We start from the raw sequence: 18,211 nt of genomic DNA on the forward strand, positions 1-18,211 counted from the left end.
GCTCTCTGTCTAAATCCATATGCTGCTGGTGGAAAGGTGCCCCCGCCCCACCCACCCCCTCCACACTCCCCTAAGTCACAAGGGAGGTGTTTGGAGGTAAAGCCCTGAAGGCTTGTAACCCCCTTCCTACTTCTTAACCCCACAGAGCTGCTTAGCCTATTGTCACTACAATCTGCTACCATAGCCTTCGTGTCCCCCCCCACTCCCCCTCCACCACCACCACCCTCTCTTTCTCCTCTCTTCTTTCTTTCCTTTCTCGTCCTTTTATCTCCCGTTGGCACCTGATAATCGATGAACTTATTAACTGCTAATTATTCAAGCTGTGGATGGAGGATCCCTCGCCGTCCCTCTAAAAGACAGCGAGAGGGAAAAAGGGGGAACTCCTCTCTGTTCTGCCAAATGAAGTGCTTTATATTGCCCATTCGTTTGGATTAAGTGCATTCAGGCTGCAGTGTTTGGGATGTGGAGATTTTGTCAGATTGCTATCAGTAACATTCAACATTAATCCCCATTTTGTTCAGCCAGTTGATAGCACTCGTTTAGCGGAAGCCCTGGAGACTTTCATATGGAAACACGATTTTAATGGGTTTCATCAGTGACGACTGTGTGTGTGCGCGTCTAAAGATGTGCCTTCTACTCTGTTCTGTTTTTGCAGGAGGTCCTTCAGACGATACCAAAGTTCTGCTTTCCCTTTGACGTGGAAAGGTACGATTCCTCGTTTTATTTGAGCAGCGCAGCTCACTTTCACCTGAAGCACACGTCCTCTGCACATACCACGAGGAGCTATAAGCTACTACTTGATGACGTCCACGCCAGCTCACCGGCTTAAAAACTAAAAAGCAAGAAAAACAAACCAAGAAATGAATGCTGCGATCGTCATATTAATGATGAAGCCACAGGTTTTATTAGTGATGCTGCTGATGAGGTCATCAGCGACAGGCCCACACGATGCAGTTGTGGTTAGTGAGATTTCCTGTGAGTGCAAATGTGGCCAAAGTTGAGAATATAAGGGAGCGTGTTTCTGTACGGACTGTAGGTCCAATCAGATCAGCAGCCTGAGAGCAGCACAGCTCTTATTTTTAGTAAGTGACACGGTAAAAACTCCCATTTTTAAAGACAGAAAGGAGAGAGAGGGAGGGAGGGCTCCTTGGTATTTTTACTGAAGCTGAGCTGCTGCCATCTAGTGTTGAAGGCGTGTACTGAGCTTTACTGGAATTTACCTCGGGGTTGGAAAAGCTTTTCACTGTTTTTTTCTTTTGTACCAGTCATACTCGAAATATGTGACATCAGATTTGGAGCTTGACTGGAGATTTAGCTCGTGGGGAGTTTTCCTTTTTGAATGAGGCCTTCTTTCTGGGCCAGTTACATCTAATTGTGTTTTGTTGTGCTGCTTCTTAAATGTGTGTGTTTTCGTTTTAAACACTTGTGAGGTTTTTGTGAGCGTGCACAGCACGTGTCCCTCATTTTGTCGCCCAGGGTCTCCCAGAGTCAGGTGGGGCAGAATTTCACCTTTGTGCTGACGGACATCGACAGCAAGCAGAGGTTTGGTTTCTGCCGACTCACCCAAGGCTGCCGGGTCTGCATATGTCTGCTCAGGTAACACACGCTCTGTGAAGTGTCTGTAGTCTTATTCCTCCCAAAATGTTTTCTACATTTGTATTTCACTAAGATGAATCCTGAACCTTTAAAGCATCTTTACAGGTTTTTTAATTTTTATTAAAGGAACATCGAACACAATTTCCATAAATAAGCAGCGAGGTTATTAAAAACTGCTCTTCACAAATACATCAAAATAAAGAGAATATGTGTGAGTTGCCGTCTTTATTTACTTGTTCAGATAACCCGGACTTGCTCTGCCCTCTTTAAATAAAAATCATAAATTCTATGGATCGCTGCAGAACTGTTTTTATTTTTTATCTATCAAGTTTGATGGAGAGGAAAAAAAAATTAGCCGATCTTTGAAGTGAACACAGATTTTTTGAGGCAGCATTTTCATTCATTCTCACACTTCACACTGAGCTGCTCTATGCCAGAATAACAAATTTTATAGTCTCATCTGCCCACACAAATATGTTACTGATGTGCCTATAATTATCCAAAAGTTTAGCACTTTTTGATATTTTCATAGGTGGATTTCTCCTATCACAGCGCACATAAATGAGGACAGCAAACCCACGAAAAGAAAAAAAAAAAGGCATTTTCTTTGCATAATTGCGCTCCGGCAAAGACTATTATCATTTAATTCCCATGTAATTGCATGTTGACACAGTGTTTTTACAGATGTAATTAACTTTGCCATGACGGAGAAGAAGCCACTGCAGTGACGATCTCAGTGGAGTGGACTGAGGATAGAGCTGAGGAGGGAAAAGTACAAGAACGATATTTTTAATGAATTCATGAAGAAGTCGAACAAATAACAAACCGCACGACGAGGACAAAGGCTTTTTCTGTTATTGTAAAGCTGCTCTCGCCTGTGTGTGTGTGTGTGTGTGTGTGTGTGTGTGTGTGTGTGTGTGTGTGTGTGTGTGTGTGTGTGGCTGTTGATGGACAGTCGCGGGTTTGTCGCTGCCCTGATGAGCTGCTGTGAAGAACAGTGTCCCTCTTCCCCACACCACCCACCCTTCCTGGCCATCTTCCATGGCCTTTGTTTTTCTTTCTCCCTCCCTCTCTGTCTCTCTTGCTCTCTCTCCCTCTCCCCCTCGCCGTCTCTCCCTCTCTTTTCTCCTCGTTATTCGGCTACTGCCACAGTGCGACAGCAAAGACGCTTGGCCCATAATTATGCATGAAGCTTCGCTGCCAATTAGCAGAGGCTCCCCTGTCCCTCTCGCTGAGTTAGACATGCTAATTCATTTGACATATGATGTATAAAATTCATTATGCATTCTGAGTAGTTTGCATGGCTCGCTTCATTTATAATAATATAATGTATAGGAAGTTGTTGTTTTTTTTTGTTTTGTTTTGTTCATTTAAAATTGTTAATGCGCAGCTCGGTTATGTTTTTAGTTTTTTACTTTTATTCCATCTTAAATATCCTCGCTCGTCCAGGACACGACGAGCGAGGATATTTAAAAGGATTAAAGTGTGTGCAAGAAATTTGGAAATAAAGTTCCCGTCTTCAAGGTCCTCGGTCGCGACTTTATCTTTGTTTATGATTCGTAAAGATGTTAGTAATACCAGATGGGATTCAAGAAAAAAATAAAATTAAGATAATAAAAGTAGTTTTTTCTTCAAATGTGAAACAAGTCGACGGCGGCCCGGGCCGACATGTTCATATTTGTTCTTCTAGGTCCCAAATATAAAATAGGACTCATTAAAACAGTTTGTGATTGCGCGAGTGCTGCACAGTAAAATTGTCACCTCTGCTTACGGGAGGAAGTGTCTTAATGAGCAGGACAGTTTTATGTGGACGGCTCTTTGTAGTGTCGTCGCTGAAGTCGTGACCAAAAAGACCAGGCTTCCTCCAGGCAGGGCTCACACACACACACACACACACACACACACACACACACACACACACACACACACACACACACACACACACACACAGTGTACTTTTAATTCTGCCGTTTTCACCCCAGCAGGGTGACCAAAGCCTGCTTTTCGTGTAATTAAAGAGTAAAATAAAGTTTATATCACAGCTGAGGCTCCTGAATCGATTCGACTTGCTTTTGGTTTAGCGTTCGCTCGTCCCCGTACTTAACCCTCGACCCCAGAAAGGAGTCGTGTAAGGCAGTCTTCCAGTGAGCCGTCTACAAAGTGTGAGAGGACTTACGATTACAGGTGCCTGTGCGTTAAATAAGATTTAAGAGCCATCTACAGGAACAGGAATAACTGTCACGCTAAACACCCAACAGGTACTTTATGGGAGGAAAAGAGGCCGCGCGACACCGATGAGCCCCGACATTCAAACCGCCGGGCTAAAACTGCTCTGACCTGTCAGAGGTGCATGGCAGCAGGAGAGGGTCCTTGTGATTGGGTCTTAGGCTTTTTAAGGTAGTTTGTGCTTCGAGGGGACGGCTGCTGCTGCTGGGGAGTTGTGTTGCAACCTGTGGTCTCCTTGGTGGGCAACAAAGTTGCTTTTAACTGTTTAATAAGTACCTCTCTTACAGCAGTAATTTGGCTAATTTGTTTCTTTTTCAGTCTTGGGTTGTATTTTTGCGTCTGCGCGTCCACAACGCTCCGATTACAAAGCTCCAAAGGCGCGTGTTGTCTTCTGTTAGATGGTCCGAGTCTGGGATGAAGAGCGCTGTGAAGGCTGTGAGTGGGTCGCAGATTAACCGGTTCATTCTCTGAGTGCATGGCACTTTGGGAAGACGTGTTTAAAATGGCAGGAGAGATTGCGGGGGCCCCCACGCACCGAGCACTCCAATGATAGATGCCTCTCCGTCTCTATCGGAGGATTTGTGAAGCACAAACAGATCTGAGCAATGAACTGTGACGAGTAGGAGTATCTCTCTGAGCTTTCCAGACTTTCACTTTGCCCATACAGGAAGCAGAGGGGGGGGGAGAGCAAAACAGTGTCTCATTGAAGTTTTATTCATTTGATTGCGTTGGAATAAAGGGGGAAAAATCATCCTGTTGCCGGAATATTGATAATTTGCGGTTGGCTGTCGTCACGGTGATAATGCACTTTTCTGTAAAACTGAAGATTTACGGCACCAGCAGCATAACGAGTGTGAGTCGTTTACGTCTGTGGTGAAAAATGAAGGATTGATGTCCAGAAGCCTGGTTTTTAAACACGAGGCTCAGATAAGCCCGGCCTTTGTTCTCTCTCGGTCTTTATATCAGACTGAAGTTGTGTAAACTGACCCTCGTGCACATATTTGCCTTTTGACGTGGCAGAAATAGGTCTTCAGGTTGATATCCGGTCACCAAATTAACATCCGCGTGTTTGATTGGGCCTCTACAGCAAGTGTGACCCGATTGCGCTAAATCTTTGTGCAGATGTCACAAAATCGTCGCGTTAAGAGACTGATTGTTTCAGACTAATGGTCACTCAGCCTCTCTGATTGGTGCGCTTCGCTGCACCTCTCCTCGTCATTGGCCCCTCGCGGATTTATGCGATCTGAAAATTTGCATCAAGTCCACTTTATTGTTTTCTAGTTGTCTGTTAATTCCAGTCTGCGGAGCAGCCAGTGACCCATGCCCTGCAAACTCCTCTTCCTCCAGCCGACCGTCTGAGACGCAAAACTTTGCCTTTAGGAGTACGAGGCCAATCCAAGGCTTTTAATACGTCTCGATTTGCTAATGAAATAAAAAACAGCCCACGTTTGATTGACCGGCTCGTTTGGTCACTAATTCTTTTTCCCAGCCCTGCAATGCAGGAGAGTTAATGAAGCATTAATGGGAGTCTGTTTATTTAATGGCAGTGCTGGTCCTTACTCAGAGTCATTATACATGCAGTGTTTAAAACTGCATGTTAAGAGCCTGAATGAAATAAAAATGCAATAAGTTGATAGGACACCATGTTTTTAGTATTTGATTGCATAACATTAAACGCGCTGAGGCCTCGCAGCTTTGGTGCCAAAAGGAAAATGTTGGCCATCGTCCACCCAGAAACGAGTCGACTTGGCCAAGAAAATGTCAACTTTGTAAAGAAAGCCATGCTGCAGATGCTTTTAGCTTATGGTGGGTGTACTTGGTGATTAGCTCGAACACAAACACTGCAGTATAAATTATTTTTGAGCTTGTTAATGAATTTATTTATTTTACATTCATTACATAAGGAAAAGCTTTTTTTTCTTCTTCTAAATATGCAAAAGGCATAAGAAGAAGCGGGGGGAGGGGGGGGGCATTTTTGTTAAGCCTGTGCATCTGGGAGCAGCATGCTCGTAAACCATAGCATCCCTCCACATCACATGTGGTGCTTTTTCTTTCTTCCTAAAGAATCCATTGTTTTTGTTTCCTCATTTAAGGAGCAGACATGGTGGGAATTCTTGGAGTGCCGAGGGCCCGAAGCACGAAAGAACGCCATAATAAGGACGAGATAGCGTTTAATTCCTCCTCAGTGTAACGACTCTGACAGAGTCCATGCCCTGTATGCAGCGTGCTCTTCAGGTCACGCCGTTCGTGCAACGCACACGTCTGCCGGGGAGCGACGTGCGCGTCCTGCTTTGATTCGTCACCTCCCGGTTTGATGACTGAATGAATGAAAGCTTTTCCCCGTGCTGCACATTAACACGTTCCTCTCTGACTCTTGCAGTTACCTACCCTGGTTTGAAATCTACTACAAGCTTCTAAATACCCTGGCAGACTACTTATCGAAACAACAGGTAATCTGGTCTTTTTCTGTGTCTCGACTATTTACACTTGTGCTCTAATGGAAAACAAAATGAGGAAAGGTGTAGTGGGATTTGCCTGAGAGACACGCAAACACGGCGCCGCGGCGAGATGTTTTCCTGCATTGTGTTCTCGCGCGTCGTCTTTGGCGAGCAGCCGTCTCGGGCTCGACTCGCTTCCTGTTGTTAGCAGCAACAGTGTTGACATTTCACAGACCAAACGCTGATCTGACACTGGAAGTTTTTCCTGATGATTTACTGGAATACAAATCGTTAAGAACAAGAAAATACACACACACACACACACTCTCACACACACACACACTCACACACACTCTCACACACACACACACACACACACACACACTTCACTAAAGTCTTTTCCCCTGACTTTTCGCTGCATTGTACTAGCTGAGGGAGGGGAAATGTAAAATATGCAACAAACTGGGGAGACGCGCAGCGCCTGGTGCAGCGGGTGTAGGTGATGTTCCACTGTTTAGACTGAAGGGAGGGGAGGGAGCTTTGGGATCACTTTCAATTGTCATGTAGTCACTGCTTCTTCCAAGATCCTCTGAGAACAGCGATCAGGACAAAGTGTCTGTCTAAAGTAGACAATGGCAGACACACAAACTCCTGCAGTTCATCAGAATAATCTAATATGAAGAGAGGAGGGGGTGGGGCAAAAGCAGATCAGGACAGTTTGTGCGAGGAAGACGGAGACAGAAGGATAGCTGGAAATCCTGGGTGACTGAAGTGTTAGTGTGCATGATTTGGTTTCTATTTACCCCGCTGTCCGTTCCAGGCGAGAGGGAGATGTTGACAGACGAGGGAAGACAGAAGAGCGATGAGGGTTTAAGGCGAGGGGTAAATGAACTGTTTCCCCAGGCCGTGTTGCTGACCATGCGTGTGAGCATTGAGGCTCTCATGACAGGAGGCTGTTCGATTGCACCCCTCCCTCCTTAACCCTCCTTCCCTTTACTGTATATTGCCGTCTATTGCTTCTATTTCTTTTCCACTTCATGCACGCACACACACACACACACACAAACGCTCGCGCGTTCATTTCCTGGCGCGAGCAGCGGCTCGTACACAAAACCAAAACAAAGTTCTCAGAGAGGAAGTTGAAGCAAACAGTCGTCCCTCCTTTTTGTTTCTCCAGCAGGAGGCCGAGAGTGTGAACGGTGATCCTGTCAAAGAGCCGTAAGTGCTGGAAGGATCGTCTCAGGCCTGATCTGTGGTCAGACCGAGTTCTCTGCCGGCTTCCTGCGGCCTCTGTCTTTGCAGCGAAGGGTGGGGGCTTAATTACTGACAGCCCGCTCTCGGGCTGTAAATCAACGCCGACGGATAATAAGCGTCTGCGGCTCGTCTTTTAACCTCGCCGTTTCTCGTTAAACATATGTCGGTCGGATGTTGCGGAGCCCTACGGCCCTGTGGTCTGCAGCAGCGCCGTGTTTGAGATTGACACGTAACTTGTGACATCATCAAGTCGAGTGAATAAAATTCACGCGTCTCTTTTCCTTGTTTGTTTGTCTCCTCTAGAAAAACGACTTGAACGACGTGCTGAACTCCCTCTATGACCTGCCTGTGCCAAAGCCCTTCACGCCCGTCAACCTGAGTGTGGTAGGTATCTTGTGTTCCCCGTTATCAGAGGCGGAGACAGAAAGAGGGGACAGGTGGTGACTGTGGCAGCGTGCAACTTTAAAAAAGAATTAAAGTCGTCACAAAGAAGAAACGAGCACATGAGGGTGGAGGAAAGCGGAGGTTGAGATAAATGAGAGAGCAGAGCAGTAGATGCTGTAGGTGGGAACAGCGACTGACACCCCGTTTGGAAACCCGTTGTTTCGGCGTGCGATGAGCCTGAGCCGGACATGTTTAAAGTGGAAGCCTCCTTTCACAGCTCGCCGTGTCTCCGCTTATCCAAAAAGTGGAACGGCCTAACGAGCTCGGTCGCTGAAAGCCTGCCTGTGACACAGCTCGGCCTCTGTCACGTCCCTGTTCAAGACGAGCGTGATGGTTTCTCTCCAGTATCTGTTTGAGTTTTAGGGCCTCTGTACTGTAACAGCATCAAAGGGTTTCGTGGGAGCCTCTGCCCTCGGGGACCACCTCTCTTTAGTTTTTTTGTTTTTTCGGACCAATTAGACAAACAGCTGTAGAAGAACACTCGTCTAATTAAACATATGAATTTCCAGCCTAACAAGACTAATACGAGGCGATCAATAAATCTCTGTGAAGGCTAACGAGTCCATTTCTTCCCGTCTGAGTGTTGATTGGAAAAGAAGCCCCAGAGAACAGAGGTGATAGCTTCATCTCTCCTTCGCTCTTTTTCTGGAGAAGCCACTAGTTTGATATTTAATTGATGAAGCAGAATTATTCCCTTAAAGTGTGTTTTTGTTTTATCATGGCAGCCAAGAAGAAGAATCATTGTCCCCTTTCATCTGTGAACCCTCTCTCTCTCTCTCTCCCTCTCATTGTGCAAGAATGAGCAGTTGTATATTGCCACTGGGCAAGTACTGAGAGATCGGCGAAGCAAGGAGCCGGTGAGTGGAGGGGAATGAGCGAACGGCAGAGGAGGCGAAATATGAAACTGCTGCTATACTAATCGCATGGGAGCCGCGGATTTCCAATTTGGCCAAATAAGCTGCGCTATCTTTTTAAATATAACAAAAACAAACTATCCTGGGCCTTGGTGTATGTTTCTTTTCCTCTGGAAAACAATCAAACTTTGTAAATGATTAATGCCCTTCCACACTGCTAGATTCTCTCTCTGAATATCAAAAGTCTTTTTTCCCTTCTCTTTATGTTTAAAGCAATTGTACTCAAAAAATCTCCTTGATGCCTTTCCAGTTAACCCACTTTCAATGTTTTTATATAAACAAGTCTTCGAAAGAACAAGGGGGTGGGGGGGGGTGATAAGCAAGCAAACAGCCAATGAAAGGCAGGGTTGAGTTGAGGAGCACAGCTTGTGATTATCACAGCATCGCGAATTTGTAACTTTGTTTAGTTACACAGAGCACAAGGAGAGGGAGGCGGAGAGTTACCGTGGTTACGGGTGGCGGTCCTTAGCACCAAGTCCTCGATTTTACACTTTATTTATTTATTATCTTTTATCATAGATGATAGATGGGTAATGGTAGAGGTTTCCAACGACGAGCTGAATTAACTCAACTTTAAAGCTGATGACCAAGTACTAATGCCGTCAACCAATCACGTGTGACTATTTGTGTGCAGTTTTATTTGTTCGCAGCTCTGCATCGGAGCTGCAGCGTAACCACAAACTAACCATCAGAGTTTCTCTACATGAACACGGCGACGCTGCGCCTGACGTTGATTTAACTGTAACTCTAATCAGCACGTGGAAACCGGAGACGCTCCTTCGCTTTAGTGTTTTCTGTCAGGCATCACCGAGGGCAGGAAAATCACGTGGCTTTGTTTCTTACTTGGCAACAAGCAAAAACCTTGTTTTGGGCTGATCAGCAAAAAGTCACAAAAGGATCTTTAAGAGAACTTACGGATGTTAAGGCTGAGCGAGCGTCTGGTTAGTGTTTGCAGTGCGTGAGCTCTCCTGTCTCGGCGAGCAACCCCGCATCTCGTTAAGCGATCAGAACGAATTTGTTTTTATTTTTCAGCTGCAGAAAGTCGCCGTGCAAAATACGCATACAAATACGGCTTTAGCAATAATACAAAGCTTCGGGGGAGAGACCTTGATGTCTGCTCCAGTTTCTGTTTATTTGCTGCGTCTTTATCTCTTCTGAGCTTTGTTCAACCAGCACGGTGACCGTCCGCCGGGAGCAAACTGATGGTTTACTCGTGAAAATTGGTTTTTCACATTTTTTTGACCTTAAATCACATTTATTTAAGGAGTGAAAGGGCTGTTTGTTTTACACTAAACTGAATAGTTCTTTGTCGCCAGGCAGAGAATTCAAACAACATGAAATTATGATGATGTGCAAATAAAATCTACTGTGTCTCTTTGTAGAAAGACTTTAACGTATCCGTAGAAATGCAGAGTTTAGTCTTCAGCATCAAAGCGATCATAAGATGAGCTGGCGGGTCGTCGTTCTTTGGAAACGCTGAATCGGATTCGTCAATAATGTCGTTCAAAGTGGCAAAGATGAAATCGGATGATCGAGCTCAGAACACAAACTGGATCCTTTTACCATTAAAACAGAGGTGGGGGGAACTCCAGGCCTCGAGGGCCGGTGTCCTGCAGGTTTAGATCTCACCCTGGGTCAGCACACCTGAATCACATGATGAGTCCATTCTCAGGCCTCTGGAGACCTTCAGGACATGTTGAGGTCATTTAGTCGTTTAAATCAGCTGTGATGGATCAAGCACATCTAAAACCTGCAGGACAGCGGCCCTCGAGGCCTGGAGTTGGACACCTGTGCATTAAGTTTCCATGCTTTTTTCCTGCCTGACTGTGGTGGACTTTTAATGGGTGGTGCTGGTGGTGGTGCGGGTGGGTGTCCGAGTTGCCGATTTCATTGTTGTGTTACTCCCAATGTAAATGACTGTTTAATGATGTAAAGAGTTGAAAGTTTTGATCCGTTCTAACCTGATTTGTCTCAGTGTGCGTTTCAGAGACTCTAACCTGTGAACGAAGAGCTGCAACAGATGGTTGAGTCGAAGGCCTCAGAGAAGCGCAGCTGTACTTCCAGGAGAGTGTGTGTGTGAGACGCACAACAGTGTGTTTCACCTGGTGGTTTGTCTACCTCCAAACAGCACCTCTCTCAGGCCTCTTTGATCTGAACACTGAACCTGCCCTGCTCTCCCAAAGTGAGACAGGCAGCCCTGTGATCCTCTAAACAACCCGTGCGCGAGAGTGCGCGTCTGCGCCGAGTCGTGCACGCGCGCTCTCCGCGAGCCTTTTTAACGCTTAAATAAAGACTCCGTTTTCCACCGGAGACATCACCCCAGTCGGTGTCTACGGGGAGCTGAGCTGCTATTGAGTTTCTCTGTTCTGTAGGCCTGATAAAAGCATTGCCACAGTTCAGACACCAGCTCAGCAATTCATATAGACAGAGCTGAAGATGAGCCATAAATCATAGAACAAAGTGAACGGCCTTTTTCTCTCCCTCTTCCCCTCGTTCTCTCCTGCGTGAGCGCCGTGCCTCGCTCGTGACCTTCCCTCTTCTTTCTCCTCATGTTTGTGTTTTCGCAGCACTCCTACTTCATCGCCCCGGATATCAATGGACTGCCAACTATCCCTGAGAGTGTAAGTATGCGTGGAAAAGAAAAGGAAGAAGAGATAAAGAGAAATCCCTGTATTCTGGGAACATCTTTGCCTCTAATCGTTTTTAATCAGATACACATGTCACTCTTTGAAATGATTGCATCACGCTCTTGTATCAGCTTTAGCTCCTGCGGTGCTTCTGCTTCTAATGTCAAGGTTCACAGACTGGCATGGCTGTCGGTAGATTCAAACTGAGCTCGCGTCCTTTGTTGATTTCTGCATTCAAATCTCAGCTCGAAGCGTTAAGGCGGGGACTTACAGCTACGTGCCATCACGTTGGCTCTGTGTAAGGGATGCAGTTAGCACAAGTTTGCCAAGTTTCCCAAACAGTGTGTGCAATCGTACAAGTCCAACTGCTGCGTTTCCTCTGGCTTCAGTCTGCAGCGTTGGCGCTTTACTGCAAACGAGTTGTGCCAGGACAGTTTGTTACCAACCTGAATGTCCTCCTGTTCTTGTCCATCTCCAGAGAAACCTGACCGAGTACTTTGTGGCCGTGGACATCAACAACATGCTCCAGCTCTACGCCAGCATGCTGCACGAACGCCGCATCATCATTACCTCAAGCAAGCTTAGCACTGTGAGTCCCACCCGTCAGACGCTCGACAAACACTCGGTCTTTGTGCTTTTCTGTTTTTAATTTGAGCTGAGGTGGAGCTTTCAGCCGGCGTGTGCGCACGTGTGGGGCTGTCGATGCCTTGGTGTGGAGCTCTAACACCCTCGTTATAAAGTATGTGGCTGAAGCATAGATTGAACATGAGTCCCTTCATCAATATTCCAGCAGGACATCAAACCCTAACAAGTATGCTGAGAATATTTATCTGACACTTTGCTGCTTATGTGGGGAGATCTGTCGACCCCTCCGCCCCCGCCCGGTCTGACGGGCAGCCCACGATAAAGCTGGATTATTTGCGTCCTATAATGGGGAACGCATTGATGTCCACAGAGGCGGGCTGGATTCTCTCACAAAACTTAAACTCGCTGCCTGTTTGCACGAGGGAGGAAATCTCTCATTCCAGCCTCTCTCCGTTATCCTCGCTGCTGATGAGGCCAAACGTTTATGAGGCGGGAGAGGGAAGTGATGTCATCCTAGTCCTATCTGCATCCGCGGCGTTGCTGGTCCTGCCACCTTTGCAGAACACTTAGCAGCCGCAGGGGCCCACGCCTGGCGTTTTGGGCGCTGGAGGGAACAGTTCCCAAGGTCTCCCACAGGAGCTATAATCAGGAAGACCTGTGAAAATGACTCAGCCCCTTAGAGGATTTCACCTGTCTCCCCTCAGCTCCTCAGACCAGCAGCACCTGTGCTGGAGATCCAAGCAGCACACGGTGCAGTGACAGGAGCGGTGCATGATGTAAATGATCAGACTCAAGGGTGAGACTGTTTTTATTTCAGCAGGAATACTTGGGGGAGGGGAGGGGTTTATTTTTTCCCTGTCTGTGATTTACAGTCCTCTGCTGCCCGAAGACAAATCTCAGCTTGTTTTTCTAACAAATATATGCCGACAGGATATTTTAAGAGCCTCCACGTCAGACCTTTACCTCCGTGAGCCTTTTATCCTCTGCAATTCTTCATCCACTCATCTATCCATCCATCTTCCTCGGGGAGAGGTGTTTTGGTTTGGTAGCGTTATATGTCAGGAACTGCAGCACAAAAGTATTTTCACATCTCCGCTGGGATAATGGTGTTATTACTGCTCCTGTGATGCGTTGTTTTTGTTGTTGGGCAGATTGACCCGCGAGTTCAAGCGGAAATGGTTGCCGCCATTCTCGAAGCCGCGTATCTGAGCGTATGTGTACTTAACTTGAAAGCGCTCCGGCTCGTTATCCGGTTCCCCGTCTTGTGATCGAATATGTTACTGGATGAGAGAATTATAATTTATGTCAGAGTTCGTCCAAATGTTGGCTAAAGTGAGCGTCGGCAGCCACTGGGTGGACAGCCAGTGTTTCTCCAGTCTGCTTGCTACAGATAGAAGATGTATGAGAGAAAGTATTGTTAGTAACATCGTTAGTACCATCCAGCTGCTTTTCACCACCTCCGCCTGTCCAGCATCTCAACCGAGCAGAGTGAGACGGGGAATAGAAACACACACACACACGCTCAGAGATGTGCTGCATTTATTCTGCCTGCTCGAGGTGCTGCCTGTGTTAAAGCCCCCGGTGAACCCAGCGTGTCAGTCTGTCGGTACATGGCTGCCGCGTCTCGCAAGCAGCCAAAAGCAAAGGAATAAATCATGATCGTACAACAATGCGTCAGTTGACTTATTGCTGCTTCGTGACCAGAGGTGAATGGTGCCGCTGTTTTCTTTTTTGTTTTTTGTTTAAAAAGAAAAAAAAGCCAGTCGCGGTGGCGCAGGGGCGGGAGCCAGCCGTGCGTGCAGCCTTGTCATAGGCCCGTATAATAGGGCTGCATCGGCCCTTCCTCTAACTAGTCAGCTGGGAGGACCCCCTCTGAGTCTTTCATATGCCGAGGCCCCCCAGCTCTGCAGCCCAGCCTCTGCCCTGCCTATCGCCCAAATTCACACCGCCCCGACCCCGGCACTGGCTGACAGCAGCCCTCTCATCAGGCTGTCAGGCCTATGCTAACAAGGAGCTATCCATCCAGCGTGCCCTGGAGTGCCAGCTGCCTCTCTGTTTCCAGCCTTTTCCTCTGTTCCTTCCCCGTCTCTCTTTCTCCCACTTCTCTCGGCGTCTCTCCCCCCTCGCTCTCTGTCTTAGTAATTCTTTCTCTCTGACATATTATTTTCTGTCCATCTGTCTCTCACTCTCTCCCACTACACCTCTCTTTCTCTCTGACTTTGCCTGCCTCTTCCTGGGAGTCTTAATGTGTCTGTCTGCTGTTGGGCAACTGCAGAACATCAAGACATCCTCCCCCCTCCTCCCCCACCTTGTCCTCGATAGACTCGTCTCTGCCGTGTGTCTTAAGGCGCGTGTCGTCGCTGCGACGGTGTGCGTGCACATGTGCGTGCAGAGGGTGTTCAGAGCGTCGGCTTCTTTTTTTTTTAAGCATGCATCTGTTTGTGCGCGTCGTCTGCGCTCACAGGTGTTTGTACCTTATGCCTTATGTCTTCCTGTGAGGGACTGTGTGGGAGGCCTGGCGTTGGCTGCTGCCTGCGTTGTCCTGCGTGCCCTCTCTACCCCCCCCGCCACCTACCTGTTTGTGGCATGCTTGCGTCGTACAGAGCCTGACACCGGCGTTTGTCAACAGAGGGAAAAGCAGAGCGTGGGTAATTGGTGACTACTCCGGAGAGGAGAGGGAAAGGCTAACACAGCAATACAATTACAGGGAGGTGGGGGGGGGGATGAGGGAGAGGTGGCAGGGGACAGAAGGACAGCAGGAGGAGAGGAGGAAACGGAATAAGTAATGGAGACTTGGGATGAAAACAGGATTGAATTTGGAGAGCGCGCAGGGACAAAGTTGGAAGGAGAGGCTGCGAGTGTTTCAGGCCGGTGTGAGGAGGTCAAGAGCGGCCGTGTCGATTCCTCCTGTCAAACTGAATTAGGTCGCCCGCAGCAGCGGTTATTCTTGCTGCGTTTAAACCAGAGAGCAGCTGGTTAAAGGCTCGGCGACCGTCATAGGACCTCGTTAAGTGCGATCGTAGCAGCATTGTTTGTGCCTCATGTCAATCTGCTCAGGTGAAGAATAATGGGAAGGGTATGGCAGAGCGCTGATGTCTCGAGCGGGTCTGGACTTAATTGAAGGGCGGCGCTGCTGTTCGGTCATGAAAACACAGTTTGGATGCAAAATTGAGGTTTATTTATCTAAACGTTGTTCTCGATTCAGTGAAAAAGTGGCAAATAAAATATGTGTAAATACAAAAACTCCCCTTTTCTATTCTGCTGCTGATGGATCGCCAGGAAACAAAGGATCACATCAAACCTCATTATTGATAAACTGCTTCATTCCTGAGTTTATGGCGTCGACTTCGAGTTGCAAATTTTCTTCCTCTTCCATCTTCTCCAACCTTCACCTCCTCCTCTGTATCTCTCGATCCCTCTCTTTTCGGTCTGTCCTTCCTTTAGTCTCACTGAATGGATCTGGGAAGACCCGTGTTAGTATGGACACTTTCTGTCTCGGCTACAGCGCACTAAAAAGCTCTCAGGGCAGAACCAAAGACCTTGACTGCTTTTTGAAGCAGGCTGTCGCTGTATAATCGGTTAGCTTCCCTCAGAGGAAGGGGCAACACACACACATGCACAGTGTGTAGGAGGCAGGCAGCCCCTCATTACCGGGCATAGCCCTGGTCCCCGAGGACTGGACCCAGCACCTAATCCTGTATTTGTTCTTGGGGACTGTATCTGTGATTCTCCATTGAATGGAATATTAAGCACCAGGTCTTTTGTGCAGCGTGTAAGCCATTTGGCTCCACTCATCTATTATTTATCAGCCTGGCAAATATTTTATCAGCCTTAGCCTCTCATGGCCCACTCTCATGTGAAGCCCCCCTATAAATGAAGAAAAAAAAACAGGGGTATCTTTTTTTTTCTTTTTCAATTTATCCTCCTTTTACTTTTTGCCTCATTTGTTCTAAAACCAGGACAAGGACACGGCCGTGTGTATTAGGCTGAATTAGAGAAGCAAATATGTGAAGTATTCCTCTGGAGTTCCCTTCGAGTTACCTTATCTAAGGCGCGCTGCCGCTTCCACCGCTTTGGAGATAGCACATAAATGAAAAGTGAAATCTAGATTTGCTTTATAAATCATTATCTTAGTTTCAGACTCCCTTCTCGGCCGACTCCCCCAAGCCAGCCACCCAGCCTGGGAAGAAGAGAAGCGCAGAGAGATACTCCTGTTTTCACTTTCAACCTGAGAGTAAATCATGCCGGTTGGGGGGCTCACCTTGAGGCTTGGTGGAGATAATTGGAGTTGGTTAGCGAGGTGTTCTGAGCCATTACCTCCTGGTACCAGCGAATGGCTGGGGCTTGTCTCTCACTCCCAGAGGAGGGATACAGTAGCCTGTTGGCTCTGCGCTTCGCGTGCGTGCGCGCACATGCATGCACACGTGGCACGTGTACACATGCGTGCGTGCACAACCGCAGCCAGATCGGTGACCTTTCCCGATCGCAATTTTAATGGCCCCTCAGCATCGTAGGGCGTGAGAGTTCTGATCGTCACTTTTCCACCAAGTGCTTCACTTTCATACATTAATATTCATAGCATTGATTTATTTTCAGAATTAACTAAAAAAACAGGAAAATAAAAACCCCAAACTGTTTGCCAGGGAATTAATCCTGACAGGAGCGTGGCATTGTTGTTTTATTTGAAGACAGCAGGAAGCAGAAATATGCATATGCAGATACACAGAGCAAGACACCAATTAAATGTTGATTAAGTCTTAACTATTGTGGGACTGCGTGTATGAGAGATTGCAGAGAGACAATTAAAACGAAACGGAAAAAAGAAAAGACGTTGGCTTTTTTTTTTTTCCTGGCCAAACACACACGCTGGGAGGGAAACACACACACACACACACACACACACACACACACACACACACACACACACACACACACACACACACACACACACACACACACACACACACAGGCTTTCTGTTGTGAGCTTTTCAGATGTCCGGGCTTGATCTTTGGGTGGATTCAGAGGGGTGGGGCCCCTCTCTCTCTCTGGCAGCGGTGGTTTTCAGCCGCCGAGCTCGCCCGCTTTTGGCCGGTCAATTGTGACACTGCGTGTGTCAGCGAGCAGGGGGTCTCCTGGCAGTTGCGCGCGTGTGCGTCTGATAGCGTGTGTCCGCTTCACACATTGACTGTGAAGCTGCAGCAGTATAACAGCGGCTGCTGCTCCGGGGTCCCGGCGGTATTGGCCTAGCCCGCAGTCTCTCTTGGCTAACTCATGTTTCATTCTTTGGCAATTTGCCCTAATGAAGTCCCGCAGGAGCCCCTCAGACCTCTGTTCTCTTTCCATATTTAATCATGTTATTTTAATCTGGGGGATGAGCTAACGCCTGTGTGTGTGTGTGTGTGTGTGTGTGTGTGTGTGTGTGTGTGTGTGTGTGTGTGTGTGTGTGTGTGTGTGTGTGTGTGTGTGTGTGCTCGCGCGCGTGCGTGCGTGTGTGTGCGTGTGTGTGCGCGCGCGCTGCAGGTCATTACTGTAGCTCGGTTTCATGTGATGAGATGTCAAGAGGGAGATGCTGGCTTTAAGACAATGGAAGACAATGACTTTAGTTCTGGGTGTAATATTGGTTTGACAGTGTAAAAAGCTCCTTTGAAAAGCAGTGTCATCTTCACGTGATTGCTCCTCATCATTTGTTTAAAAAAAGAGGTTAATTATTCCGTCTTTTCCCTTTTAATTTCCCAGTCATCGTGGTCGGGGTAATTCAGATTTTTATGGCTACTGTCAGACTGTTTTGGCTTTCTTTTGTTGCTTTTGTGCAGGTCACAGCACAATCCCGACTTACTGACACTGATTGAAAAAGAGTTTAATAATGAACTCTGACTCTTTAAAAAAATGGGGTCAGAATCAGTGTTTTAAAGTAATGACTCGTAATGGCCAGGTGCAATAGCAGCAAAACGTGTTTGCTCTAATGACCCTGGACAAGTAAATCGATACGGAGACGGCGCTGGATGCGTGTTGGCTGCTTTCCTTAGATCAATCTTTTTAATAGTTTTCTTTTCACATCAGTCGTCTCTGCTTTCTCTGTCACGAGGTCGGAGGCGGGCCCTGTCAGCGGGCTCGGCCATCAGAAAC

The 18,211-nt window shown here is 47.2% G+C and overlaps 1 protein-coding gene across 5 annotated transcripts in view; it reads left to right on the forward strand.

Moving 5' to 3' along the window:
- The window catches only part of dennd1b (DENN/MADD domain containing 1B), a 93,050-nt gene that overhangs the window by 36,067 nt on the left and 38,772 nt on the right, over positions 1-18,211 (forward strand). For 3 of the 5 annotated variants that reach the window (XM_026147432.2, XM_080292137.1, XM_080292136.1), the window contains 7 exons: positions 656-705; positions 1,477-1,596; positions 6,203-6,272; positions 7,818-7,898; positions 8,756-8,815; positions 11,440-11,493; positions 11,978-12,088. In XM_026147432.2, the coding sequence (XP_026003217.1) occupies positions 656-705; positions 1,477-1,596; positions 6,203-6,272; positions 7,818-7,898; positions 8,756-8,815; positions 11,440-11,493; positions 11,978-12,088 (546 nt within the window). The remainder of the gene's footprint in view (positions 1-655; positions 706-1,476; positions 1,597-6,202; positions 6,273-7,817; positions 7,899-8,755; positions 8,816-11,439; positions 11,494-11,977; positions 12,089-18,211) is intronic. The other 2 variants (XM_026147433.2, XM_080292138.1) reach the window with 2 other exon arrangements.

This window comes from Astatotilapia calliptera, chromosome 17 (assembly GCF_964374335.1).
Source record: "Astatotilapia calliptera chromosome 17, fAstCal68.1, whole genome shotgun sequence".
Taxonomy (NCBI): domain Eukaryota; kingdom Metazoa; phylum Chordata; class Actinopteri; order Cichliformes; family Cichlidae; genus Astatotilapia; species Astatotilapia calliptera.